This window comes from Canis aureus, chromosome 29 (assembly GCF_053574225.1).
Source record: "Canis aureus isolate CA01 chromosome 29, VMU_Caureus_v.1.0, whole genome shotgun sequence".
Lineage (NCBI taxonomy): Eukaryota > Metazoa > Chordata > Mammalia > Carnivora > Canidae > Canis > Canis aureus.
In genome coordinates, this window is record NC_135639.1 from 30,574,831 (window position 1) to 30,601,210 (window position 26,380).

At 46.0% G+C, this 26,380-nt stretch overlaps 2 protein-coding genes across 11 annotated transcripts in view; one reads left to right on the plus strand and one right to left on the minus strand.

Moving 5' to 3' along the window:
• MMS19 (MMS19 cytosolic iron-sulfur assembly component) overlaps window positions 1-16,049 on the plus strand; it is a 34,653-nt gene extending 18,604 nt beyond the window's left edge. For 4 of the 6 annotated variants that reach the window (XM_077878096.1, XM_077878092.1, XM_077878094.1 and 1 more), the window contains 23 exons: window positions 5,614-5,700; window positions 6,159-6,233; window positions 6,640-6,717; window positions 7,250-7,388; window positions 7,637-7,791; window positions 8,044-8,122; window positions 8,410-8,535; window positions 9,149-9,230; window positions 9,533-9,633; window positions 9,738-9,884; window positions 10,804-10,959; window positions 11,809-11,908; window positions 12,442-12,544; window positions 12,687-12,755; window positions 12,963-13,089; window positions 13,554-13,654; window positions 13,804-13,860; window positions 14,003-14,189; window positions 14,695-14,777; window positions 14,900-15,064; window positions 15,143-15,202; window positions 15,500-15,600; window positions 15,680-16,049. In XM_077878096.1, coding sequence (XP_077734222.1) covers window positions 5,614-5,700; window positions 6,159-6,233; window positions 6,640-6,717; window positions 7,250-7,388; window positions 7,637-7,791; window positions 8,044-8,122; window positions 8,410-8,535; window positions 9,149-9,230; window positions 9,533-9,633; window positions 9,738-9,884; window positions 10,804-10,959; window positions 11,809-11,908; window positions 12,442-12,544; window positions 12,687-12,755; window positions 12,963-13,089; window positions 13,554-13,654; window positions 13,804-13,860; window positions 14,003-14,189; window positions 14,695-14,777; window positions 14,900-15,064; window positions 15,143-15,202; window positions 15,500-15,600; window positions 15,680-15,707 — 2,406 coding nt within the window. In that variant the 3' untranslated portion in view covers window positions 15,708-16,049. The remainder of the gene's footprint in view (window positions 1-5,613; window positions 5,701-6,158; window positions 6,234-6,639; window positions 6,718-7,249; window positions 7,389-7,636; window positions 7,792-8,043; window positions 8,123-8,409; window positions 8,536-9,148; window positions 9,231-9,532; window positions 9,634-9,737; window positions 9,885-10,803; window positions 10,960-11,808; window positions 11,909-12,441; window positions 12,545-12,686; window positions 12,756-12,962; window positions 13,090-13,553; window positions 13,655-13,803; window positions 13,861-14,002; window positions 14,190-14,694; window positions 14,778-14,899; window positions 15,065-15,142; window positions 15,203-15,499; window positions 15,601-15,679) is intronic. The other 2 variants (XM_077878093.1, XM_077878095.1) reach the window with 2 other exon arrangements.
• Window positions 16,050-16,295: 246 nt separating this feature from the next.
• Window positions 16,296-26,373, minus strand: ZDHHC16 (zDHHC palmitoyltransferase 16). Of its 5 annotated transcripts, XM_077878100.1 has the most exons (12): window positions 26,154-26,373; window positions 21,895-22,142; window positions 21,520-21,714; window positions 21,285-21,373; window positions 20,866-20,894; window positions 20,171-20,304; window positions 19,992-20,039; window positions 19,044-19,129; window positions 18,253-18,376; window positions 17,972-18,042; window positions 16,980-17,047; window positions 16,296-16,884 (listed from the first exon to the last, which is right to left on the minus strand). In XM_077878100.1, the coding sequence occupies exons 2-11, from the start codon at window positions 22,135-22,137 to the stop codon at window positions 16,987-16,989; spliced, it is 1,080 nt and encodes a 359-aa protein (XP_077734226.1). In that variant the 5' UTR covers window positions 22,138-22,142; window positions 26,154-26,373; the 3' UTR covers window positions 16,296-16,884; window positions 16,980-16,986. The 5 variants fall into 5 exon arrangements, with proteins under 5 accessions (XP_077734226.1, XP_077734224.1, XP_077734227.1 ...); XM_077878098.1 differs by lacking the exon at window positions 16,980-17,047 and having other exon boundaries at window positions 26,154-26,371; XM_077878101.1 differs by lacking the exons at window positions 16,980-17,047; window positions 20,866-20,894 and having other exon boundaries at window positions 20,171-20,216; window positions 26,154-26,372.
• Window positions 26,374-26,380: the final 7 nt, after the last annotated feature.

Here is a 26,380-nt window from a genome sequence, read left to right on the forward strand (position 1 = left end):
GAATATTCCTTGAGTGCCTCCTGTGAATCCGGTCCAGTTCTAGGCACTGAAGGGACAACAATGAACAAACGGGATAATCCTTGCCCTCCTGAATTTATACTTTAGTAAACTGGGAAATGGAGACACATTTGCTTCAGAGAAAGTATTCAATTCAGTGGGCATGTGGGGGTTCCTTAAGCTCCTTAACGATGTACTTAGTGGTGAGAGCTACAGGATTGTAAAATATGGTTCCTGCCCTTGAACTCTGAAACATTTAAGTAACAATATAAGATTATGGACCAAAACAAGTTGTGTTATAGTCGTTCAGAGAAGACCCAGTTCAGTGTGAGCTAGAGTAATCAGAGCTAGAGTAATTAGGAACTGACTTCACAGATAAGATGGGATTTCAGTTGGTTTCTAAGAAGTGATCGAATATAATCCTGGAGTCTGAGGGGTGATCTCAGGCAAAAAAAAACAAATTGACAAAACAAAGAAGACAGTTGAGGGCGATGTATACAGCGTGCTCTTACCCCCTTGGACCTTCCTCCCACTCTACATCTTGATATCCCTTCTACTTCCAAAAACTCAGAATCTCACCACTGTATAGGTATGCGAAGGTATGTGTACTATAAGCATTAGTGGTTTCAAAGAAATGAGAAGAGTTCTATCACAGCAGACCAAATAACATCTTGAGTATTGATTCTCACTGTCTTTAAAGTTACACAGCCATCTTTGCTATAGGGAATTGCTTACCAGCGTATTCCATAGACACCATGGTCCTTGGGGCTATGCTCTCCTAAAATTCTTTTCATCTCTTTTGTAATCGTCATCACTATTTCTGACTCAGAAGAGCTTATTCCTTTGAAATCATAAGAGCTCTTTGTTAGGCCATCAGGTTTCTCTGTTTTTGGTTTATTTTTTGTTTGTTTTGAAAAAATAATACATTCACATGATCCAAAATCTAAAAGGTGTAAAAAGGTGAAAGTCCTATCTACCATCATTTCTTTCTTTGTTGTCAGCTAGTTTTATTAATTATGTCTGTATCTGGGGATCCCTGGGTGGCTCAGCAGTTTGGCGCCTGCCTTTGGCCCGAGGCGCGGTCCTGAGTCCTGGGATCGAGTCCCACGTCCGGCTCCCAGCATGGAGCCTGCTTCTCCCTCCTCCTGTGTCTCTGTGCCTCTCTCTCTCTCTCTCTCTCTCTCTCTCTGTCTATCATGAATAATTAAATAAATAAATCTTTAAAAAAAATTATGTCTGTATCTTACAGAACTTTGTCTTTTTTCTTTTTTTAAAATTTTAAAAATATTTGATTTAAATTCATTTTGCTAACGTATAGTATAACACCCAGTGCTCATCCCATTAAGTGCCCTCCTTATTGCCCATCACCTAGTTACCTCATCCCCTCATCCGCTTCCCCTTCTGTAACCCTTTGTTTCCCAGAGTTAGGAGTCTCATGGTTTGTCTTCCTCTCTAATTTTTCTCCACTCAGTTTCCCTCCTTTCCCTAATAGTCCCTTTCACTATTTTTTATATTCCATATATAAGTGAAACCATATGATGATTGTCTTTCTCTGATTGACTTATTTCACTCAGCTTAATACCCTCCAGTGCCATCCATGTCAAAGCAAATGGTAGGAATTCGTCTTTTCTGATGGCTGAGTTATATTCTATTGTATATATACATACCACATCTTTATCCATTTATGTATTAAAGGACATTGTGGCTCCTTCCACAATTTGGCTATTGTAAACATTGCTGCTATAAACATTGGGGTGCAGGTGTCCCATGGTTTTACTACATCTGTATCTTTGGGGTAAATACCCAGTAGTGCAATTACTGGGTCATAGGGTAGCAGCTCTATTTTTAACTTCTTGAGGAACCTCCATACTGTTTTCCAGAGTGGCTGTACCAGTTTGCATTCCCACCAATAGTGCAAGAGAGTTCCCCTTTCTCCACATCCTCGCCAATATTTGTTATATCCTGTCTTACTAATTTTAGCCATTCTCACTGGTGTAAGGTGGTGTCTCATTATGGTTTGGATTTGCATTTCCCTGATGGCAAGTGATGTGGAGCATTTTTTCATGTGCTATTGTGCATTGGCTATGTGTAGGTCTTTTTTGGTGAAATGTCTGTTCATGTCTTCTGCCCATTTCATGACTGGATTGTTTCTTGGGTGTTGAGTTTGATAAGGTCTTTATATAAAGATCTTGGATGCTAGCCCTTTATCTGATAGGTCATTTGCAAATACCTTTTCCCATTCTGTAGGTTGTCTTTTATTATAGAACTTTTTTAACCATTTATAAGTAAATGCTTCCCTACCCCTGCATATACTTTTCTTGTATTTGGCCTTTTTCACTTAGTATATCTTGGAGAGTACTCCATACAGTATATAAGTTAGCTCTTTATTCTTTATGGCTGTGTAGTATTCCTTTCAATGGAAATACCTAATTAATTTCACTAGTCCTCTTTAGGATGAAGGTTGTTGCTAATCTTTTGTTGTTAGAGGTAATGCTGCAACTTACATATCCTAGTAAATATGTATCATTTCACGTATGTATGTGTATAACAGTAAGACAAATTCCTAAAAGTGAAGCTGCTAGAATATATGCATTTATAATTTTAGGGCAGGAAGGAGTGCATTTTTGAAAGGTAATAGAGTGAACATGATTCAACAATTCTTTTTTAATTTATTCATGAGAGACACACAGAGAGAGAGAGAGAGAGAGAGGTAGAGACATAGGCAGAGGAAGAAGCAGGCCCCCCGCAGGGAGCCCAATGAGGGACTCAATCCCGAATCCTATGAGCTGAAAGCAGATGCTCAACCGCTCAGCCACCCAGTTGTCCCTGAAGCCTTTTCATACCCTTTTGCTGCCAACTGCAGAGATCATTTTCTTTTTTCTTTTTTTTTTTAATATTTTATAAATATTTTTTATTTTATTTTTTAAATTTTTATTTATTTATGATAGTCACAGAGAGAGAGAGAGATACAGAGACACAGGCAGAGGGAGAAGCAGGCTCCATGCACTGGGAGCCCGACGTGGGATTCGATTCCGGGTCTCCAGGATCGCGCCCTGGGCCAAAGGCAGGCGCTAAACCGCTGCGCCACCCAGGGATCCCGAGATCATTTTCCTATTAGAGATCATCACCACTCCCAACTGCTTATCCATTTTCTCAGATATTCTTGACAAAAAAAAAAAAAAATTATAGATAATGATAGGAGAATTTCTCTTATTCGAGCAATTTTTTGTTTTGTTTTTGCAAGGAAGCTCTATGCCCAATGTGGGGCTTGAGCTCACTACCCCAAGTTCAAGAGTCGCATGCTCTACCTGAGCTAGCCAGGTAGCTTGAGCAGATTTCTGTATGTTATTCTATACTGTAGCCTATATGGGAAGCAGAATTAAAAATAATTCTCAATTAAAATAAGAGACACCTGGCTTTAGCGTAACAACTTGTATCAAAAATATTCTTTATGGTCCTGTCAATCCCTTTTGGCCATATGCCATCGTCATGGTGGATCACATCAGTGTAAGTGACGGTTCCTTTGGTTTTCACTATGCATACATGTCACTCTAGAGTAGGGGTGAGCAGACTTTTTCTGTAAAGGGCCAGATAGTGACTATTTTAGGCTTTGCAGACACAAAAATAGCTGTAGACACTGAAATGTGGTAGTGTCTGTACTGCAATAAAACTTTATAGGCATGGAAATTTATTTTTTATTTTTATATTTTTATTTATTTATTTTTAAAGATTTTATTTATTTGTGAGAGACAGAAATAGTGACCAAGATAGCACAAGCGAGGAGAGGGAAAAGCAGGCTCCCCATTAAGCAAGGAGCCCAATGTGATGCAGGGCTCAATCCCAGGACGCTGGGATCATGACCTGAGCTAAAGGCAGATGCTTAACTACCTGAGCCACCCAGGTACCTCTTATAGGGATGGAAATTTAAATTTCATATAATTTTCATGTGTCACAATATATTCCTTTGATGTTTTTCCCCAGCCATTTAAGAATGTAAAAATTAGGGGATTGAAAGTATCTTGATAAGCACTGAGTAATACATAGAATCACTGAATATATATAGAATCACTATATTATATGCCTGAAACTATCTTAATACTCTAAACTATACTAGAATTAAAAGAAAAAAATGGGGGATCCCTGGGTGGTGCAGTGGTTTGGCGCCTGCCTTTGGCCCAGGGTGCAATCCTGGAGACCCAGGATCGAATCCCACGTCGGGCTCCCAGTGCATGGAGCCTGCTTCTCCCTCTGCCTATGTCTTTGCCTCTCTCTCTCTCTCTCTCTCTCTCTGTGACTATCATAAATAAATAAAAAAAAAAAAAAAAAAAGGAAAAAATGTAGAAACCCTTGGCCATATGTACAGTCTTAACTGGTTGCTTCCTATTCCTCATGCAGAGATATTGAATGTTCCTTCACCATCATCCTTAGGATTCCTTTATCTTTGCTCTTGGATCAGAGACTCTATTTCCCCAGGCACTCTACTGTACCTATATCTCTCAGATTAGAGATGTCTGTCTTACCTCCCCAGAAAATTAAACCTCCAGATTTTGCTGGAGAAATGGAGGAGCTGGGAAGCAATCTGGGTGGTCAGATTGCTTCTCTAATCCCATTCCCAATTCCAAAGGCACCTGGTACTGCCAGTTGCAAAGCTCTTTGAGGACTACAGTGTATATGGGTAGTTACTCAGCTTTTCCCAAGCCTACCGAGGATTCTGTTGTTTTGGTGGCCCTTTTGAATCATTTTATTGTCCATCTGCCTATTCAGCTTCTAAAATTTTATTGCTAGCACCTCTTAACCTATTTTCTTCAACCTTTAGCTTTATGTCTTTTCTTTTTAATTTTTAATTTATTTTAATTTTTCTTAAGTAAGCTCTACACCCAGTGGAGCCTTGCAATCACAACCCCAAGATCAAGAGTCACATGCTCTACCAACTGAGCCAGACAGGTGCCTCTAGCTTTATGTCTTAAAAGAAAATCCCTTTGCTGTATTTTTAGTGTTGTTTCTAAAGAGGAAAAGGAAAATCTGATGTGTTTTCAATCTGGCTTTTTGACACAGAAAACATTGATGCTTTTTATATTGCCGGAATTTTTTTATAAGGGTAAAAAAATGGAAATGTCCATCAAAGGGGAATTATTTAAATAAATTATGACTCAACTATATAATGAAATAGTGTTAGCCACTATACCTAATGTTGTGAAAGAATAACAATACCACAGAAAAATGTACCCAATGTATTAAGTGGGGAAAAAAAATCATAAATCTTATGTTTAGAACAATGACAGTTTTAAGAGTATATATATATTTTAAAGAGAAAACTGTCTATTAACGTATAGTCATAATATATATAGACAGAAGAAAGTAGCTTACCAGAAAGTTAGGGTGCTTATCTCTTGAGTCGCAAGATGATAGATCAGATAGAAAATAAATGCCCAACAGACACAAATTCCCAAGGAACATGTAAGAGTAAGCATGTCTTCCTGCTGGGGCTTCCTGTCACACTATTCTGTCAGATTGGGTGTAAATATCACCCTATTTTGAAGGACTGTTGGAGTAATTGCTGTATCCAAGGGTGATCTGAAGAGTTTTGCAAATCCTTGGCACTTTTCCCTTTTCCAGCCACCTAATGATCCCCATGGCATCCAGAGAGAAGATCTCATCCTGAGTCTTCGAGCTGTGCTAGCTTCCACACCGCGATTTGCTGAGGTGGGTCTAGCCAAGGTTAGGTATGTAGCCTCTGCCCAAAGAAGTGTCTGAAGAAAGAGCAGTAAGAGAATGGGGAAAAAGAAAGATCCAGAATACATTTTTTGGGTATGCCATCCTTCAAGTGTCTTTAGGCATATGTGGCAAATATCTTCAGAATAGAAAGTAGAAACCTTTACCATCTCTTTGTTTAAAATAATAATCCAGTCCCTATATGGTGCTATCTTTTAAAATCCTGCAGTGTTGCCAACTAGCCCATTTTTCATGTTAACTGGGAGTCTGGCAACAGTTTGGCAGGAAGATTGGTTTACAGTCACAGCTCCTGTCTCAGTTCTTTGTAGCTCTTTGATGTAGCTACTACCCTTGGGGCCTGGTAGTAATAAGGATGTAGTTGACCTTGGTGCCTTGGTGTGGCTATGACACTACCCATCTCAGGCTTCAGTTCTTCCTTTTTTGAATAGTTCCTGCTGCCCCTGCTGATTGAGAAAGTGGATTCTGAGATTCTGAGTGCCAAGCTTGATTCTCTGCAGACTCTGGTGAGTGATTTTTCTTTCTCTAGGGTCCAACTGCCTTTAGACAGTTGATGGGTACTAAAGGAATATAGATTCAGAGAGTCAGGGCCCTCATGAGAGGGATCCCTAGTATTTGGGCCTATATGTTGACCAAAGTCCCCCCACCTCCACCTCCCCAGCTACATATTGTCTGGTCCTATAGTCACTGAGTAGCAACTGAGGAAAGGCTGACCAGGGCTCCTCTTTATGCTTATTTTCCATCAGTCAGGACAAGCTCCCATTGTCCTGTAACCTGGATAGAACTCTTGTGGAATCCTGCTGATTCTTCTCCTGACAGCCATGCTCCTTGAAGTGCCATTATGCTGATATGCCTGCATGTCTTCAGAAGTCTGGCTGTGTAGATAGCTGACACCTGTGCTTTCCTTGGCAGAATGCTTGTTGTGCTGTGTACGGACAGAAGGAACTAAAGGACTTCCTCCCCAGCCTTTGGGCTTCTATCCGCAGAGAGGTGAGCGTTAATTAAATAAACTCACTACTGTTAACTCCCATTTGTCAGGCATGAGAAGAAATATATACACCTTGTCCTTTTCCCTGTTGCCCAGGTTATTCAGCAAACCATAAGGGGGCATACTTCTAGTTGAATGACAAGGGAGAGAGTTCCTACATAGGGTGTTTGATAATGGCACACAATCACTTTTGTGTAGTGCCGACTTCCTGCCCTTATGATAAGGAGCATAGGTCATGGTGCCTCTGGCATCATACTTAATAAGTGTGTGTTGGGGGAAGGAAGAGACTTAGGAATGGGGATCCCAACAGCCACTGCTCCAAGTTGAGATCCTGTTTCTCAAAAAGTACCATGTATCTAGTACACTAGTGGGACTAAGGACTTGGTGTGAGAATCTATCAGTTGAGAAGAAACTCCACCTTGGGGATTAATTTCCATTGCTGTGCTTAACTTCCCAAAGGAAATTGGCAGTGGGAGGATGAGCTCTCACCTGGTGCAGGCTCACCTCAGTAGCCATGGGATCCCTCCCTGACAGGTGTTCCAGACGGCAAGTGAGCGGGTGGAGGCTGATGGCCTGGCAGCCCTCCACTCTCTGACTGCGTGTTTGTCTCGCTCTGTGCTGAGGGCTGATGCTGAGGACCTCCTTGACTCCTTCCTTAGCAGCATTCTACAGGGTAATGGGGCCATGGCAGCCAGAAAGGGGGTTGAGCACAACAGAAGTTCCTTAAGGCCAATGAGCTTTTATAAGTAGCCCTTCATATTCAGTGATTTGGGTGCTGGATCCTTACTTTGAATTGAAAACACTTTGAGTGGTAACTGCTAGCAAACTGTCCTATGTCTCGGTCTCCAACTTCTGTGGACCACAGGGGAATCAGACACCATTCAGCTTACTCCTCAGATCTGTGATGTGCTGCCTTTCTAGACTGCAGGCACCATCTATGTGAACCGGACATGAAACTGGTGTGGCCTAGTGCCAAATTGTTACAGGCAGCTGCAGGTGCATCTGCTCGGGCCTGTGACCACATCACCAGCAACGTGTTGCCTTTACTGCTGGAACAGTTCCACAAGCACAGTCAGGTAAGAAAACAATCTTCTGAGGAAATGGTGGAACCTCTTGCTGGGATCTCTTTCACAGAGAGAGAACTAAGCATTGAGCTTGTCCCATATAGTAGATCTTGAGTTTTGCTCCCATCAGCTGCTGCTGGTTCCCATGCTCACTCGTTTCCTGACACTCTTACATAAAAGGATAATTCTCCCTGCTTCCAGAGAAGTCAGGACTGAAATCCTTTAAAATATTCTTTGACTTCAATACTCCTTAAAACATTACAGAGCAACCAGCGACGGACAATCCTTGAAATGATCCTGGGTTTTTTGAAGCTGCACCAGAAATGGAGCTATGAAGACAAGGGTGAGGTTACTTTCCACATGTGGTGTCCTGGGGGCTGCTGAGCACTGTGTTCCAATGAAAGATGGCAGGCAAAGAATGCTACAGAGAAGTACTCTAGAACAACATTGGTCCTGTTGTTCAGAGGTTGTAGCACAAGAGAACACTTACCAGATGAGGCCTGTTTATTTTTTTCCCAGTGTACCTCCTGGACACCCAATGGATTAAGCTCTTTGAATCTTGCCCCCAGTTGTCTTTGCATCACTGCTGAGTCAGGGCTTTCCTCTAACCTGGACTCTGTTTTTCCCTAGATGAAAAGCCGCTGAATGGCTTCAAGGACCAGCTGTGCTCACTGATGTTCATGGCTCTGACAGACACCAGCACCCAGCTTCAGCTTGTTGGCATCCGTACACTCACAGTCTTGGGTGCCCAGCCAGGTACACTTAAGGGAAAGAGAAAAGAGGGGGTATTGGTCCCTTCCTTGTGATTGTCTTTCTTTTGTTTTGTTTGTTTGTTTGTTTGTTTAAAGATTGTATTTATTCATTCATGAGAGACACACAGAGAGAGGCAGAGATATAGACAGAGGGAGAAGCGGGCTCCCTGTGGGGAGCCTGATGTGAGACTTGATCCCCGGACCCCGGGATCATGACCTGAGCCAAAGGCAGACAGTCAGCCACTGAGCCACCTAGGTGCCCCCCTTCCTTGCAGTTTTCCGTCTTAAGTGAACAGCAACCTTAATCCCTTGGTTCTCAATGAAATTCTGGATGATTTGGGATTTCTTTTTTTAAGATTTCATTTATTTGAGAAAGAGATATGCCCAGAGGGGGTGGGGCAAAGGGACAAGCAGACTCCCGCCTGAGTGTGGAGCCCAACAACATGGGGTGGGGCTGGATCCCAGGACCCCAGGATCATGACCTGAACTGAAGTCAGCAGCTTAATTGACTGAGCCACCCAGGCACCCTGCAATTTGGGATTTCTAATACGACTTTTGGAAGAGCTATGGTGGCTACAGAGGAAAAAAGATGAGGTTTGTATTTTCTTGTAACACAGATCTCTTGTCTTCTGGGGACTTGGAGCTGGCAGTGGGTCACTTGTACAGGCTGAGCTTCATGGAGGAGGACTCCCAGAGTTGGTAAGAATCAAAAGCAGTGAGAGAGAACAAGCTGTTCCAGGGCTCTGTGCTTCCAACCCTTGACTGTCCCTAGGGGAGGTGGGCACTGTTTGGCTCTGGCTACTAACTAATTGGAGATGTCAGACTTCTCTCTTGTAAGGGCATTAAGAAGCTCTGTCCAACTTAGTGGTGTAGGTACTTGAGTCCTGCTCTTCAGCAAGGCAGGCTTGGGAGCCCACACCCCTGAATTTGCCTAATGGCGGGCCTGTGCAAGAGAACTATGGGCCAAAGCTCAGCTGCTGCTTATCTGCCCTGTGCCCCAGCAGGGTGGCAGCACTGGAAGCATCAGGAGCCCTGTCCACTCTATACCCTGTAGCCTTCAGCCGCCACCTGGTGCCCAAGCTTGCTGAGGAGCTGTGCAGAGGTATGTGTCTCTGATCTTCTGTGGCTTACCCCTTCCCAGGGACACTTGGGGGCCTTTATGTGTGCCATCACACAATGAAATCATGTTTCCTGGTTTCCTTTCAGGGGAGTTAGATTTGGCTAGAGATGAGCCCACAAAATGCTCCCGGCATCTACGCTGTTTGCAAGCCTTGTCAGCTGTATCAACACATCCCAGTATTGTCAAGGAGACCCTGCCTCTGCTGCTGCAGCATCTCTGCCAGATGAACAAAGGTTACTACTAGGAATAATCATCAAGGAGCTGGGCCAAATGGGGAATCATAGGCAGGTTTGGAGTTGAGGCCTCTTTGGCAGTGGTTCCATTGGCGGCTATACATAAGAGTCACATGGGAACCTTTAAAAAATGTCAATATCTGGGCCTCACTCAGTTCAACTAAGTCAGTCCTTGAGGAGGGATGGGGTTTGAACAATAGGAATTGTTGAGTACCCAGGTGATTTCAGTGTGAAGTCAGAATTGAAAAGCACCGCTGTAGGGCCATGCTACTCAAAACATGTTCCATCAACCAGCAACGTGGGCACTGTCTAGGAACTTGTTAGAAGTGCAGAATCTCAGGCCCTATTGATCAGAACTTGAATAAGATCTCCACCTAACTCATACACATGTCTGCTCCAAGGCATAAGTGACAGCAGCTATTGCTACTGTGAACCTATGCACGCTTATCATGGGCCCTAATTTCCTAAGCTGGCTTTGCACTGCCCAGAGCCCTTTGTGGTAGATCCAATGGGTGTTCTAGCAGCTGTTACATAGTAGAAAGAGCACTGAACTTGGAGTATGGCCAGGGTTTGACTCCTGACTTTGCACTTACTGTGACCGTGGAAAACCATTGGTAGTTTTATTTAGCCTCCACATCCTCTATGAAATGGGGGAAATGATACTTCTCTGGTGCTTATGAAAACTAAAGGAGAAAATATATGAGTGCTTGTATTGCAGAGTTGCCACAGAGTCGGAAATTTTGCTCCAAAATCTGAGTAGGTGAAAAAGAATCACCAAGAGAATAAAATTTGGCTCTTTATAAGACACTCATGGACTCTTTAGTCACTTATCTTTGATTATTCTTCCCATATTCTGTACCTGAAATATCTGGAAATGCTTTTAAGAAAACTTTGCTGAGAATACTTTCTCACCACACAGGGAATATGGTTGCAGGAACCAGTGAAGTTATTGCCGTCTGTCAAAGCCTCCAGCAGGTGGCAGAAAAATGCCAGCAGGACCCTGAGAGCTGCTGGTATTTCCATCAGACAGCTGTACCTTGCCTGTTTGCCTTAGCTGTGCAGGCTTCCATGCCAGGTGAGTTTCTGCACCCCACACCTTCTCTAGCTATCCCACCTCTGGACCTCAGCCTTCCACTAATATTGAACAGCACTGTCACCCTGAGGCTATCTCTGGTATTCTATTTTATACCAGTTGAGGCTTCTTTTGAATCCTTTGTCCCCAGAGTGAGATTTTGCACTTTAAGCACAGGGTGCCAACCTGACCAGTGACAGGAATCAAAATCTACTTGTGTTAGCAACAGTCAGAAGGATGCACACCTTTTTTTCTGTATAATTGCTATGTAATTAGCCTAGTTTTAGAATTAGGCTCTGGAGTTAAGCTGACCTGGTTGGGTTTCATGTTCAACTCCACCGCTTGTTAACATAATTGAAGATATTTAGCCTTTTTATGCCTCTGTTCCCTCAATTATAAGAGGAAGACAAAGAGTGAGATCTACATCACAGGGCAGTTAGTAAGAAATAAAAATGTGTGGTGCCTGGGAACATAGTACATAATACATATGGTCGCTCCATGTATGTAGCTGCTGTGATAAAAGGACCCATGACAATACATCCATATTATTTTCAAGTTTTGGAAAAAACTATTGCTGAAATCAAGAAGTTAATAACAGCTAGCTTTATTTTCCATGCTGCCCAGTCTAAGGACTGCACAAAGTTCTCAAGAGCTCTTTGTGGCCCATGTTAAGCACTCCTGCTTCTGATGCTGTCCTGGTGCTCAAGGCTACATCACTACTAGAGGACAGGTTAAAAACTGCCATTTTAACTGGAATCCTGATGATGACAGGACCTAATCATCTGAACTATAGCCATGGCCTTGTGATTCTGTGTGTGTGTGTGTGTGTGTGTGTATGTTTTGATTTTTCAGAGAAAGAACACTCAGTTCTGAAAAAAGTACTGTTGGAAGATGAGGTCTTGGCTGCCATGGTATCTGTCATTGGCACTGCCACTACCCATTTGAGCCCTGAGTGAGTATAATCATTGTTGTGGCTTGATCCTAGGCAGGAGGATAGAATCTTGGGAAGAAACAGCAGGTTTCTGAGCTGTCTTCTGAGCTGTCCTTTTACCCAGAATCAAATGTGGAGGGAGTTGTTTTGCTGGCAAAGTAAGAGGAAAGGGCTATTTTAGCAACATGGACTGTGGGGGTGGGAGAGCTATGGGGGAATAATGTGCAGAAGAACCACCTGTGGAGCATTTTGGGGTTTTTTTTGTTTTTTTGTTTTGTTTTGTTTTGTTTTGTTTTGTTTCTGTGGAGCATTTTGAAGCATACGTTTGAGTTCTCTGACTGGATTGTAAACTCCAGAACAGATTTAATTTGGTTCACTGCTAAATCACTAGGGCCTAAAATGGGATGGTTCTTGGCACATAATATATGTTGAATTAATACCTGCCGACTGTGTGAATGATCGTGTTCTGGCCCATTGACTCAGTGACTCTAATGTGAACCCAGGGTATTTCAGAACCCTGGCTCCTTGGTGATATGTAGTCCTCTACCCCCCAGTTTAGCTGCCCAGAGTGTCGCCTGCATTGTACCCCTTTTCTTGGATGGCAACATCTCCTTTCTGCCTGAAAACAGCTTCCCTTGCAGATTCCAGCCATTCCAGGTAAGGGTCTGATGGACTAGAAGGGAGAGAATCTTGGAACTTCTTTCCTTCAAGTTTTGAGGGCTAATCTGTAATGGGTTTGGGGTGCAGACAAGCCTATTTCTGGCAGGACAGGCTTACTAGAGCTCTTCTTCCTTTATAGGATGGCTCCTCAGGACAGAGGCGGCTTGTTGCACTGCTTATGGCCTTTGTCTGCTCCTTACCTCGAAATGTGCGTACATTTGGGAAGTACCCTGGTTTAACCCTGACAAGGGGAGGCAGATCCCAAGTGACTTCTGGGCACTGCCATATGCTAAGCTGATCTTTTCACTGGAGAATTTAGTTCTCATCCATCCTAGCCCCTGCTGCCACTTTCTACTGGGTATCTCTTGGAGTGTGAGTGTTGTCTGCGTGCATTACATGGTCAGGTTTCATGTAGGTGGAAATCCCTCAGCTGAACCAACTCATGCGGGAGCTTGTAGAGCTGAGCTGCTGCCCCAGCTGCCCCTCCTCCTCTACCGCCGCTGCCAAGTGCTTTGCAGGACTCCTCAACAAGCTCCCTGCAGGTACTGAAATGAGACTGGGGGTTGGGAGCCTCCTGGAATCAATTACTGATGAAATCATGGAAGCTATTCTCTTTAAAAAAGGAGCTGTTAATAATATAAAGAGCCTCCCAAGGGACAGCCCTTAGGACAAGAGTCAAGACCCAGAGTTGGGCAAAGCATTACAGGACATAAGAGGGTTCAAGCAGAGTGTTCTGTGTAGGTCTGTCATCATACTCCCCACAGGGAGCTATTAGAGATCATTTTTTACTAGAAATGGATCGCTCTTTCTGAATACTAGCACTCCTGTGTTAGGAGATACCAGGCTCTCATGCAAGTATCCTAGAGCTGAGTGGGCAAAGTCATAGCCAGAATGATACTATTCTTTTCTAAAGGCTTCTCAGGGAGCTCTGCATTTAAACAGCTTACATCTTCTGTTGTTAAAGGAGAAATGTGTAGCCTCTGCATCAAGTGTTTCTTATTTTTAGGGCAACAGCTAGATGAATTCCTGCAGCTGGCTGTGGACAAAGTAGAGGCTGGCCTTAGTCCTGGGCCCTTTCGCAGTCAGGCCTTCACACTGCTTCTCTGGGTAAGGAGCTAGAATGGATTCTGGTTAGACAAAGAGACAATTATGTCTAGTTAAATAAAATTTCTCCTTTTGACCTCGAACTATACGTGCGCTTCTTGGGACTCTGGGGTTTGAGTGTCATACCCTGATTGTTCTCTTTCTGATTATAGGTAACAAAGGCCCTTGTACTCAGATACCATCCTCTCAGCTCCTGCCTTACTGACCGGGTAAGTCCGTTTTGGAGACAGGAGAGCCAAAGATGTAACCAGGAAATTCCCCATATATTCTATTCCTCCCAGAAACAACTGTCATCCTCCTCTTGGGTATTTAAGATTCATTTTTCTCTTCTAATAAACCTCTTTTCTCCAGCTCATGGGCCTCCTGAGTGATCCAGAATTAGGCCCGGCAGCAGCTGATGGCTTCTCTCTGCTCATGTCTGACTGCACTGATGTGTTAACCCGGGCTGGCCATGCTGAAGTGCGGATCATGTTCCGCCAGCGGTTCTTCACAGATAATGTGCCTGCTTTGGTCCAGGGCTTCCATGCTGCTTCCCAAGGTGAGAAGGGTCTAAAAGAAAGGCCCCAAATATATAGACCTCTCCTTTGCTCAGGCCACATTCTCTAAAGTAATTTAGAACCTGAGTGCTTCTTTAGAGCTGTACCTGAAAGGCTAAACGTCCAGATTCTTATCCCATGTTTTTCCTTTGATGAGCCTGTCTTGCCTTTTCTGAGCTTGAGGATTGTTTTTTTTTTTTTTTTTTTTTTTTTTAAGGTTTTATTTATTTATTCGTGAGAGACAGAGAGAGAGGCAGAGTTCCAGGCAGAGGGAGAAGCAGTCTCCATGCAGGGAGCCTGATGTGGGACTTGATCCCGGGTCTTCAGGATCATGCCCTGCGCTGAAGGCAGGCACCAAACCGTTGAGCCACCCAGAAGGAATCCCCCCCCCCCTTTTTTTAAATCTTTTTCTAGGCTGATGTCCCAGCTTCATAAGAGGTTGGAGTTGAATCCCCAAGCCATATGTCTGAGACCAGTTTCTCCCTAAGCTTTTCCATGTTTTTACAGATGTGAAGCCAAATTACCTGAAGGGCCTGTCTCATGTACTTAATAGGCTGCCTAAGCCTGTGCTCTTGCCAGAGTTGCCCACGGTAAGCCCCTGCAATCAGAGCCTCAAACAGGGACTAAGCCACTGTCCCCAGCTGGAACATTGGGGGGGTGGAGCAGGCTCATCACATATGTGATCATGCCCACCTTCTCTGTGGCCCCTTAGCTGCTTTCCTTGCTGCTGGAGGCCCTATCCTGCTCTGACTGTGTAGTACAGCTCTCCACCCTCAGCTGCCTTCAGCCTCTTCTATTGGAAGCACCCCAGGTCATGAGTCTTCACGTTGACACCCTCGTCACCAAGTTTCTGAACCTCAGCTCTAGCCCTTCCATGGTGCGTTAAGCCCCCACGACTCTTTGGCCCTTACATCTCTCATGGGTCTCCCCTCACCCCCCTATGGCTGTGTTCCAGGCTGTCCGGATTGCTGCACTGCAGTGTATGCATGCTCTTACTCGTCTGCCCACCACTGTGGTGAGTACCTGGGATGGTCCTCTCTGGCTTAGACCCTTAGTAGAAGAGCCAGAGAAGTACATTTTTGCCTTAGTCAGGTGAGACTTGCCACCCTGCTGTGTGATTTAGGTAGGAAATGGGAGGTACACCCAGGCAAGGATTTGCCTGACTGCCCTGTAAGAGAACGGCCACCCTGCCACATAGCATCCTCTGGAATCACTAAAGGAGAATAGGAGGAATGTTAGTTTTAAAGTCATAGAAGCAGCCCCTTTTCAGTTGGTGTGGTTGAGCAAGGCTGTGGCTCTTCTAACTCCACAGCTGCTGCCGTACAAACCACAGGTGATCCGAGCTTTAGCCAAACCCCTGGATGACAAGAAGAGACTGGTGCGCAAGGAGGCAGTGTCAGCCAGGGGAGAGTGGTGAGTTTCTAGGTCGTGGGTAAGATGGGATTGAAATGAGCTTCATTGCTGATGCTGCCAACATTCTTTTCACCTACAGGTTTCTGCTGGGGAGCCCTGGCAGCTGAGCCCAGTCCTGGCCTAGGCTCTTTGGACAGACAATCTAACCTGGAATTACTAACTATCAAGCCATCTTGCCCGAGTTAGGGAGACTACTCGCCTCTGATTGCCTCTCTCTGGGCCACTGTTGCATGGCCGTAAACATAGGAATCCTGACTTCTAATGACTTTGTGAAATAACGAGTGTGAGACTACTTGTGTTTGAAGAAACATCTTGGTCTTGGGGCTCTTCCATTTATTTGTTAGAAAAAAGGAGATACGCTGCTGAGGGGTGAATGCAGATGAATGTGGACCAGGATAGGATGATGGATGTGTGTGTACCTACTGAAGAATAAAAATTTCTTTTGGTAATGGGGCTGTCACATATTTCCCCGTCCCCACTTACACCTCTGTGGCACATAACTAGAACACTACTAATGACAAGGACTTGCCAAGAATTCTTTGGGGCATCCACCCCTATAAGAACACAGGAAGCATGACCAGAATATGTACTCAGTAGGCCTTGACCCTGATTTCTCTCTTCCCCACCCTCTAGTAAAGGCCTTGACCCTGATTTCTCTCTTCCCCACCCTCTAGTAAAGGCAAAGAGAAGCTACGTATGTTTAAAAATCAAATACCTTTATTCTTCACCTTCAGCAGCATATGAGAAGTGGCAGTGACCTCAGCAGTAGGCCTGGTGTCTTGCCCTGTTGAGAAGCCAGAATCTCCGCTCTACTGTTCAGGTGTTTTCTCAAATAGCAAGTGGAAGAGGTGGTGGCCAACCCCAGTGCTGGAACCTGGAGGAGGTCGGGGTCAGCACCTGGCAAGGTTGCTAGCTGCCTAATCTCCAGTCTGGGGCTGGAACTTCAGTTTGCCTGAGCTGAGTAAAGAGACATCAGTCCTAGAATTTTTCCACATCATGCCTTGTTTATGCAGTGGCCAAGAGACTGGTCCTTGAGTTGTCCCTGCATGATACTCTAAGGCAGGCCCACTGATTCTTTTTGCCCAAGGATTCCAAGAAGCTATCCTTGGAGGCCGTTGAGACCATGCAGGAAGCAGAGTGGTGCTCAAGTTGTGGCTGACACATCCAGCTCACACCGCCATCACAGAGGCTGAGTGAGCAGTCACCCAGGGAGGGGGGTCCCAGCTCATTCCATTCCCATGGGGCAGGTGACTGGAAGGTAACAGCACCCGAGTCAGCCAGTGCCTACAAGAGAAGATAGAATGTCTCTGAGTTCCAAGAGTTCCTGGTCTTTCTTCCTGATCCTGTCCCCAGCAAGGATTCAAGGTACCTGAAGCTACCTTGGCATTAATCCCAAAGGTAACAAAAGTTCTGATCTGTCCAGTTTGTCCTCTGGTGCCTTGAGGGCCTTTAGAGGGTTCAAGCGAAACTTCTAAGGGACCACTGCAAGCACTGACAGGCAGGAATGTAATGAGGATGGGAAGGGGAAGAGGATGGGTACTTTCTGGTCACCTAGTCAGTAGTGCCTTGGGAGTTACATTCTTTTTTTTTTTTTTTTTAATTAACTTAAATACTATTTGTGAACATATAGTGTAACACCCAGGATTCATCCCATCAAGTGCCCTCTTTAGGGTCCATCACCCAGTCACCCCATCCCCCCACCTCCTCCCCTCTGTAACCCTTTGTTTCCCAGAGTTAGGAGTCTCTCATGGTTTGTCTTCCTCTCTAATTTTTCCCCAGTTTCCCTCCTTTCCCTTATAGTCCCTTTCACTATTTCTTATATTCCACATATACGTGAAACCACATGATGATTGTCCTTGGAAGCTGCGATTTGAAAAGTGATTTACCTTGGTCTCTAGGGCTCAGAGAGCTAACTTTTTTTTTTTTTTTTTTTTGTCTTAGGACTTATGTTACAAATAGATTAATGCAATCCCACATATTGTTGGCTTGAACTCCAGACACTGCCATAAAAATGGGAGGAAGCTAGTGGTCACTGTATCCTACCTAGAGGTCCCTTCTTAACAGCTTTCTCAGGAGTCTGTTTTGGTTCCCTGTATAAGCCTCAAGGGTTTTGGCCTTAAGCTACTTTGGCTCAAATGAGCAATGATTTCTACTCCCAGAGTCTAGATTTGCAATGGCTATGGTAGCCACTAGTCACACGTGCCTGTTCCAATTAGTGAAAATTAAAAGTTCAATTTATGGATGTATCAGCCATACTTCAAGTGTTCAGCAACCATATGTGGCTAGTGACTAATGGCTTGTACAGCACAGGTATAGAAAGTTTATCTTAAGAGTTCTATTGGATGGGACTGATCTAGATGTTTTACTTTACCTTCGTGTGTCCACACCCAGGAATACCTTCCAGTTGTCCAAGCAGCCGTAGTTGTAATGATTCCTAAAAACCTAGAGCCAAGAAAAACACAGGTTTCTACAGACCCCTTTTTTACTTAACTGCCTCCTAATTTTAGAGCCCAAATTGGCTAAGCTAAAGTTCAGCTAGGCAAGTTCCAACCTTTTATGACACCTGCCCTATTGGCCCTCCCTGCCCATGGCTTCTGTTTTCGGGACAGCAGGTTTAATTACCCTCCACCCCAAGCCCACAGTCCTACTCACTCTGCCCTTGGCCTGCAGCCGACGTCTCTCCTTCTTGTTGATGTGCCTTTCGATACTAGTTTCACCTCGACTGATGAGAACAGCGTGCCAAATAGTTAGGGCACCCAAGGCAAGTGCTACAGAACTAAGAAAAGAGGGGCCAAGATTGATGGGGAGTTTAGAGGAGGGAGTTGCTATAAGTAGGTCTGAATCTGAAACTGAGCTGAGCAGTAAAGACCCACCAGAGACCTCTCTGCCTAAGTCTTATCTCCCAGCCTACATCCTAGGTTGTTGCTTCACTACATCCATAAAAAGCATTAATGAAGAAGCATTAACCTGAGCGAAAAATAAATTATGTAGAAAGAAGGGTGAGGAAACAAGTCTGTGTTACTAATAAAAATGTCCCATAGTTCCTAAAAGAACCAGTCTTGGGAAACAGCAACAGGTAGTAAAAGCACCAGGTTTAAAACAGGGAGCACACAATTCCAATTGCAGCTCTCCCATTCCCAGCTATGATCACCCAGCAGCTCACTTCACCCTCTCCTCCTCAGTTCTCCACATCTGGAAAAATGCACGGCTCCACTCTGAGGTAGGAGTTTAGCTTACCTGGGCACATAACATCCAGTGCTAGCATCCTTAGTGTTTCCTGCCCCAAAATGCTGAAGACAATGAAGCACGGACTCTCTGCCAAGCTAAGTCACGCTAAGAACAGTGGCAAAGGACAGGGATGGGTCCTGCCTACCCACAGGCACTGGAAAAGGTGGTCCTGAAGCTGCCCCCCACTTAAACTGCCAAAAATGATCGTTCAATACCTGCACAGGAACCAGAGGTAGACAAGACTCTTGTGAGTCACTCTTTCTCGGAAGGAGAAGCTGGGTGGTGGAGTCTGATGATATGTCTAGAAAAAGAGAACAGGGAGGTGGTTCATTTGTTTTGTTGGATCTCCATCACAACCCCAGCACCTGCAGGCAGGGAAGTGACCAAAGCCCAGGATGAGAAATAGGGAGTTAAGCCACAGAGGAGTTAGGGCAGCAGCCAGATGGGTGGGCCAAGCCCAGCGGCATCATCATGTGAACACACACTGGGCAGAGCAGGTCTGGACAGGATGGCAAAGCATGGGAGGAGCGGACCCTGGGCCTTCAGATTTGACGACACAAATGGGGCTCCAGGGGAAGCCACTACACTTCCCAATGAGAACTCCCTCACCATGTGGCTGCAATCCTCAAGAGAGGAGACCAGGTCCACACAATGCAAGCACAAGCAGGAAGAACTGAGCTCCACTAAGGGCTGAAAGGGCAGCAGAGCTAAGTGGTATAGTTGTGGCCCAAGACCTGTCAGAATAAGGGTCCTAAAAGGCTCGGGAGAAGGGATGATCCTGACAATGGATGCAGAAAGACCAGGAACAAAGGGTGATCAGACTGGCCCAGCCTGATCTCTGTCCCCTGGAACCCCATTACATGGACTAACACAGACTCTTTGCTGCTCAGGCCATCACCAAGGCAGAGTCTTCCTCACTCAGCCCAAAGAAGGTGATAATGGGATAGAGAGCCCAAAACTGTCAACAAACCAGGGACTTGAATCTACCCCCAGGCCACTTAGTCCACTCATGGCAGACAGCCTCCCAGAACACCCCTGATCCAGTATGGAAAGGCCCCTTAGCCAGCCTCTACTACTCCATTAGCAGGTGGGCCCCCGCTGCCTCAGCAACTCTATACCCCCTGGCCTGAGCAGCAGGAGGCAGTGGGGTGGGGTCAGCCCACCTGGTTGGCAACCGCCTGTAGTTTGTTCTTGTCGAGCTGTTTCATTTTCTACGGGGATGGAAAACAGTACTGGTTATACTCTCAGGCCTCTAGGATGGGGATGCTACCAGCCCCACTCCTTCGGGACAGATTCCATGCCCCAAAATTCTGAGCTGCCCTACTCCTAACTATGGGCTCACCTCGATGGCAGCATAAGCTTCCCGGAAAAGGTCCCAACTTCCATAGCTGCAGTAGACACACCCCAGAGTCATGAAAAAGCAGAAAGAGAAGAAGTACCGATGGTTATAGTGGCCCACACAGTTGTTTAGCCAGGCTGGTTGGGGAAGGATTAAGGACAAGATCAAACACAGCTTCAGGTCTCTCTGGTTCATCCCTGCTTCATAATGGCATCCAAGTACAGGGCTTCCAGTCACCAAGAACTATTTCCCAAAGGCAAGAAAACATGGGACTGTTTCCAGAGGTTAAAGCTTTTAAAGAGCCTTCAAAAGTCCCACTGGGAAATCATGAAAACAAATCCCTCAGCAAAACGAAATCTACCAATACTTCAACCTAGCCATTTGTATGGGAAAGCAGAGAATATCCAGTGGACAACATGAAGTCCAAACATCTCTTTCCATCCCACAAATGTTAGCATGACAGTCTACAAAAGAAAGAATTGTTAGAATAGATGCCCTGCTCCAAGAAAATCTGTCCCATAGAGCTTGTAAGCCTCCTGCTTCCCCCTGGAGATGGCCAATCTCCACCATTCCTCTTCTACTAACTTCTCATGAACCTTCGTTGGGATGAGGGATGATGCCTTGGTTGTGGCCCTTAACCTGGCGCAGGGCTCTGGAGCTAAAGGAGGAGGCCACAGGCAGAAAAGATAAAAGGATACGGCAGTGATGATCCATCTTCAGCACACACCTGTGAGGGAGGGACACAGGCTCTGTTACGGTGGTCAAGGTTCTTGAGATGTCAGTGCCAATCCTTTCCTACAAGGCCCAGCATCCTGCTGAGGTGGAAAGGGCACAGACTTTGAAGACCGCCAGGCCTTGCTTCAAGCCCTGCTTCATTGGCTACATGATCTTGGACAAGGTTAACTCATCTCTCTGAAGCTCAGTGTCCATAAATGGTGACAATGGCTAACCCAGGACCATCCTAGGACCAGGTGTCACGACGTGAGGGCACACTGCCTGGTATATGACGCGCGCTTCATAAACGTCTTCTCAAACTTTAGGTCTAAATTTTGCCCAATTTTAGGCTTCAGCAAACAGGCCACAGCTGGGGTTCACAGCGGGCAAAGCCAAGACCCACCTATTGCAGATGCTGCAGTGGTGTGTTCGGGCCGGCTTGGGGTAAATGCACTTCTTACAGATGGAGACTGTTGCAATATCATTCCTGCCCTGTGCAAAGCGAGAAAAGCTTCATGACACTGTGGCAGCACAATTCAGTACCTCAAAAGATACTGAGGCACTCTCCCTCCCCACTCCTGGACCTGGCTCCCACAGCCCGCAGTTCTATCCTTCCAAATGCCCCTGTGGGGACCCACCTGGGGTGGGTATCCAGGTGGAGTGGTGATGGCCTGGTAGTAATGGAAGACGATAAGGATCAGATTCCAGTGGCTGTAGAAGAAGTGCCAGCAGAGCCGTGGCACTGAGTATGTTCGGAGGATGAGAGGCAGGACACACAGGTAAGCGATGGCCACGATGGAGCTGGTCAGCACAATCACCAACACCACGAACACCTGTCAACACCAGTGAGGTCAGGGAGACACAGTGAGAGTTTGCCAATACCAAGAGTACACTCAGGAATTTCCCTGGGGTAGGGGGCTGGTGTGGGTCCCAAACCCAGTGTGGGTCCATCAGATACATGTCCTTCTGCTACCCCAAAACATCCCTTTTCCTGCTCCCTGGGCATCACTCACCACCCCACACCAGCGGATCACGTTGTCCACCAGCCAGTAGATAGGCTCAAAGGCAGCATCAACAGCGGTGTCACTGCCCCCAAAGGAGTTGTAGAGCAGGGAGCGCAGGCAGACCTTGCCATAGCGCCAGCGCTGTACCAGGCCCCGGAGCAGAGGTGGGCAGCGGCGCCTGTAGCCCAGGAGCAGAAGCAGGCGCAGGCAGAGGCGGGCAGGGCCCAGCAGCAGGCTCCGCTGGCCCCGCATGGCTCCTAGAAGAGCACATCATTGTGAGGAGCCAGCCTGGTTCCGTCCCTCCCTATCCCACCAGGGAGGAGAAGGCAAAGGCCTAAGAATAAGGCCCAATTGAGCCAGTCACCAGCTGTGAGAAGGAGGAAGGTCACTTCACTTCTCTGCAGAATGGATGGTGCCAGTGTCCCAACCAGATTACACGGGTAGGGTCTGGAGGTTCTGAGCCTGCAGAAATACTACGTACATTGCACCACTTGGGTGCACAGCAAATCCAAGATGATGCACACCTAGAATAAAGGGCTGAGGGAGAGGAAGGCAGCTCCAAGCCAAAGCAGGGTCTTTAGAGTTGTCTGTGTAGACCACTGGGTGGAGCACAGCTGACATGCACAAACCTGCCACCACGTCTCTGTAGGCATGGCCACCATAGCAGAGGATTCCGAGGGTATCCTGCTCTAGCCCAATGACCTACCTCCTAACAATTCTTCACCAAGGAACAGCCAGTGGGGGAGTGAATGCACAGCATGTGGATCCTACATCTAGATCTGCCCTGGTGCTGAATCTTGGCAAAAGATACTCATCTTTCCTTTTTTTTTTAAAGAGTTTATTTACTTATTCATGAGAGAGGCAGAGAGGCAGAGACCAGACAGAGGGAAAAGCAGGCTCCTTGCAGGGAGCCCGATGTGGGACTCGATCCCTGGGCCAGGATCACGCCCTGGGCTGAAGACAGATGCTCAACTCCTGAGCCACCCCAGACATCCCAATATTCATCTTTCCTACTTCCTCTTGGCTGATGTTATAGGCCCCCAGACTCAACCTGTAGCATGAGAGTCCCTGTCTCCTGTTAGGACACCTCAGCTACCCTGCATGACATAAGATGCTTTGTCTCCAATTCCAGTCCCAGCCTGACCCCAAGGATACAAAAGCCAAGACAACTTTAGGTATTCATGGCCGAATAACACCACAGGTAAGAGAGACTGGCCATAGGAGGGAGGCCTTCATACTATTGTTCATGAAGACCACAGAGCCTATCCTCTCAGTGATGAATCTCCCCTACCTAGCTCTAGCTGGACACCCATGAGTCTTCTCTGCAGCTGCTGCTCTTGGCCCCAAGCTTCCCAGCTCTACAAGTACTTTCATCTCTATGTGATTTCTACCTCATACAATAGCCATGGGAGATCAGCTGCCTGTGCAACATCTAGAACAGAAGTCATAGACCCCTTCGATGTTAGTCTCATCAATTCTGCAGATTAAAGCTCTTATCAGAAAAGAAATTCTCTAATTTCCCTCTAGGGCTACTATGTCCTCTGCAACTCCACTGACTTATTTAACAGGCAGCTCAAAACCCAACAGAAACTGGAGGAGGCTGCTCCACTGTAGTGATGGTTTCAGTTTAGTAACTGGAGCAAGGTACTCTCCTTGAGCACTGGCTTATCACTAGAGGTCTTTCCAAAAAAAACCAACCAAACAAAAAAACACTTCATTACCTCCTTCCACAACCCCCCCCCCTCTTTTTTAAAGATTTTATTTACTTATTAATGAGAGAGAGGGAGAGACACAGGTGGAGGGAGAAGCAGGCTCCATGCAGGAAGCCCGATGTTGGACTGGATTCCAGGCGGGACTCCAGGATCACGCCCTGAGCCAAAGGCAGACACTTAACTGCTGAGCCACCCAGGCATCCCTCCACAAGTCCTTTAATGACCTAAGGCAAAAAGGAATCCAGCAGACAAGGCCAGCAAAGAGAAGAAATAGTTCAGTAAGGACCTATTCTGCATCAGGATAAAAAAAAAAAACTGGCCATTCCCATCACCTCCTAGGAGTTAAGAGACTTAAGAAGCAGTGTAGAAAGGAAAGGAAAGGTCAGCCTTCCTACTTCCTCTGAGTTGGAGTCCTGTTGCTTGGAACCATGATTTGGCTTGAAAGCATGAATTTTCAAAATAGTGTACAGCCATAGTCAAATGTAAGAGTGAGACAAACATACTACCCCACAATAAATCCAAGTGACTCACATTACCCACACTACTGTTCACTCCTTACTGTGGCTAATGCAGAGTTTCCTATTTGCTAGAATACTCTTTATACCAACAGCTTGCAAACAAGATGCATTCCCCACCCATTAATAAACACAAATTATATGCCATCTCTTCTGTCTACAAAAAAACAGAAATGTTCCTTTTTAGATTCTCCACCTTTCAGATTGTTGTCAACCACCTCTGGTATTCCTGAGCTCTATAGGAAATGCCTGCCTCAAGGACTAGACTTACTAACTCTCATCTACCCTATAAACTTGACTACTTAGGGTTCCATTCTGTCCTTACGTAGTTCTACGACCTTGGGCAAATCACCCAAAAGTGCTGGACCTCAATCTCCTTGTGTTCTCATTCAAAGACAGGGTAGGGTTAAATGTCCCTTTCAGCTGTAACCCTTTATCATATATACACTTGGCTAAGGTAGAAATTAAATGTTTACAAAATGCTTAGCACGATATCTGGTTCATAGAAGGGCTCAATAAATACTTTTTGAAAGAATGGAGGATGCAGAAGTGGTAAGGCTGGTCAGACATCTGTCTGTGCTGCAAATAATAGCAAGTGCACTCCTGCCAATGTGATAATGCTTATTTAGTATATGATGCTACCACTCTTTTGGTCAGTAAAAAGTAAATAAAAACCATTGTTAGAATCATAGCACTTAAGAACTAGAAAGGAGGGATCCCTGGGTGGCGCAGCGGTTTGGCGCCTGCCTTTGGCCCAGGGCGCGATCCTGGAGACCCGGGATCGAATCCCACATCGGGCCCCCGGTGCATGGAGCCTGCTTCTCCCTCTGCCTGTGTCTCTGCCTCTCTCTCTCTCTCTCTCTCTGTGACTATCATGAATAAATAAATAAAAATTAAAAAAAAAAAGAACTAGAAAGGATTTTTTATAACAAGTCCAACCAGAAATCATCCAAAACATAAACTGAAAGCTTGCTGATGCAGAGCTACACATTAGATTTGAGTAAAGAGTCTGAAGCCAACCCCCTCACAACTCAGTTAGTGGGGTTTAGGGGGCATGGGGATGCCAGGGAAGAGATATTGTGGTCCATAGGACCACACTTGAACATAGAGTCCCTGATTTCTCAGGAAATTGAGTTAAAACAGAACTCAAAAAAAAAAAAAAAATTGTGTGTATGTGTGTTGGGGTGGGGAATGGAGAATCAGGGCAAAGCAGAGCTTCACTATCACCCCAAGCGCAAGCCTTTAGCACTGATCCCTCAGTAGCAACCACAGGCCATAGTGACATATGCCACCAGATTAGATGGGATTGAAGGCCACAGCACTCCTCTCTTTCCAAGGCTCTAAGTCACCATCTGTTTTCCTAGGGGAAACGATTGGTGAGGGCTGGAGGGTTTGCACAGGAGGGGACATATGCCAAAGTCACCAGAGGGCAAGAGAAACTAAGATGAAAGTCGTAGCAAATCTCATATGGACAAAGATGCTGTTCTCGGGATGTCTGCCTATCTTAAGCAGTAGCTGTCACTCATCGGTAACTCACGTGCAGACTTCCCTTCCGGACTAACATGCTCGAAAAAGAAAAAGTTATGAATGGGCCCACACGACCTGAGCTCCCCTTGAGAGGATCCGACTGCAAGACCTGAAGCTGCAGTCACAAAAATCCGGAAAAGGCTTTATTTCTGAATGGGGTGGTGTGGTCAAAGTACGATAGAAGAAGTAAAAAAAAAAAAAAAAAAAAAAAACTTGGGTTCCGGTTTGGGCTCTACCTTGAACTGTCTTTGAGCCACTGGACAAGTCAAATCCTGTCTCTGGATCTGAGTTTCCAAATCTCTACAATGGGCAAGTTGGGTTGGCTAACCTCCTTCCAGCTCCAAGCGTTACAGCTGCCCCGAGAGTGCACTCCCCCAGGCTTGTGCAGGGCACGGCCGTGCAGGGCGCGACAACGAGAGAACAGGAACCTGAGCTCACGAAAAGGCCCCAAACAGGCCCCGACCCTACAAAAAAGGGCAGGACTGGGGAGCAAAGGCCGCGGCTCCGCTCTTACCTGCCGCCTGCCGACTCCCCAGTCAGCCAAATGGAACCCCGCAGCCTCCGCCGCCGCTCACTGCCACCCCCGCCAGCTCTGCAACCCGGCCGGGCCGGTCTCAGTCCAACCAACCATCGCCGGCCACCCGAAGAACCAGCCTGCAGACTGGGACCCGCCGCCAGCCCATCCTGGACCACAGGCGCAAGCGCAGGCGTCCCGGAGCCCCGCCCCCGCTCTGGTCCCGG

Bases quoted from the DNA above. Each gene is read 5' to 3' on its own strand.
- ZDHHC16 (XM_077878098.1), bottom strand. From the start codon at position 22,137: ATGCGGGGCCAGCGGAGCCTGCTGCTGGGCCCTGCCCGCCTCTGCCTG. The intron at 20,040-20,170 runs GTGAGCCCATAG...CCATCCCCGTAG, and splicing joins AAGCTTATGCTGCCATCGAG to AAAATGAAACAGCTCGACAA. The intron at 18,043-18,252 runs GTGAGTAGGACT...TCTTGGCTCTAG, and splicing joins GGCTGCAGGCCAAGGGCAGA to GTTTTTAGGAATCATTACAA.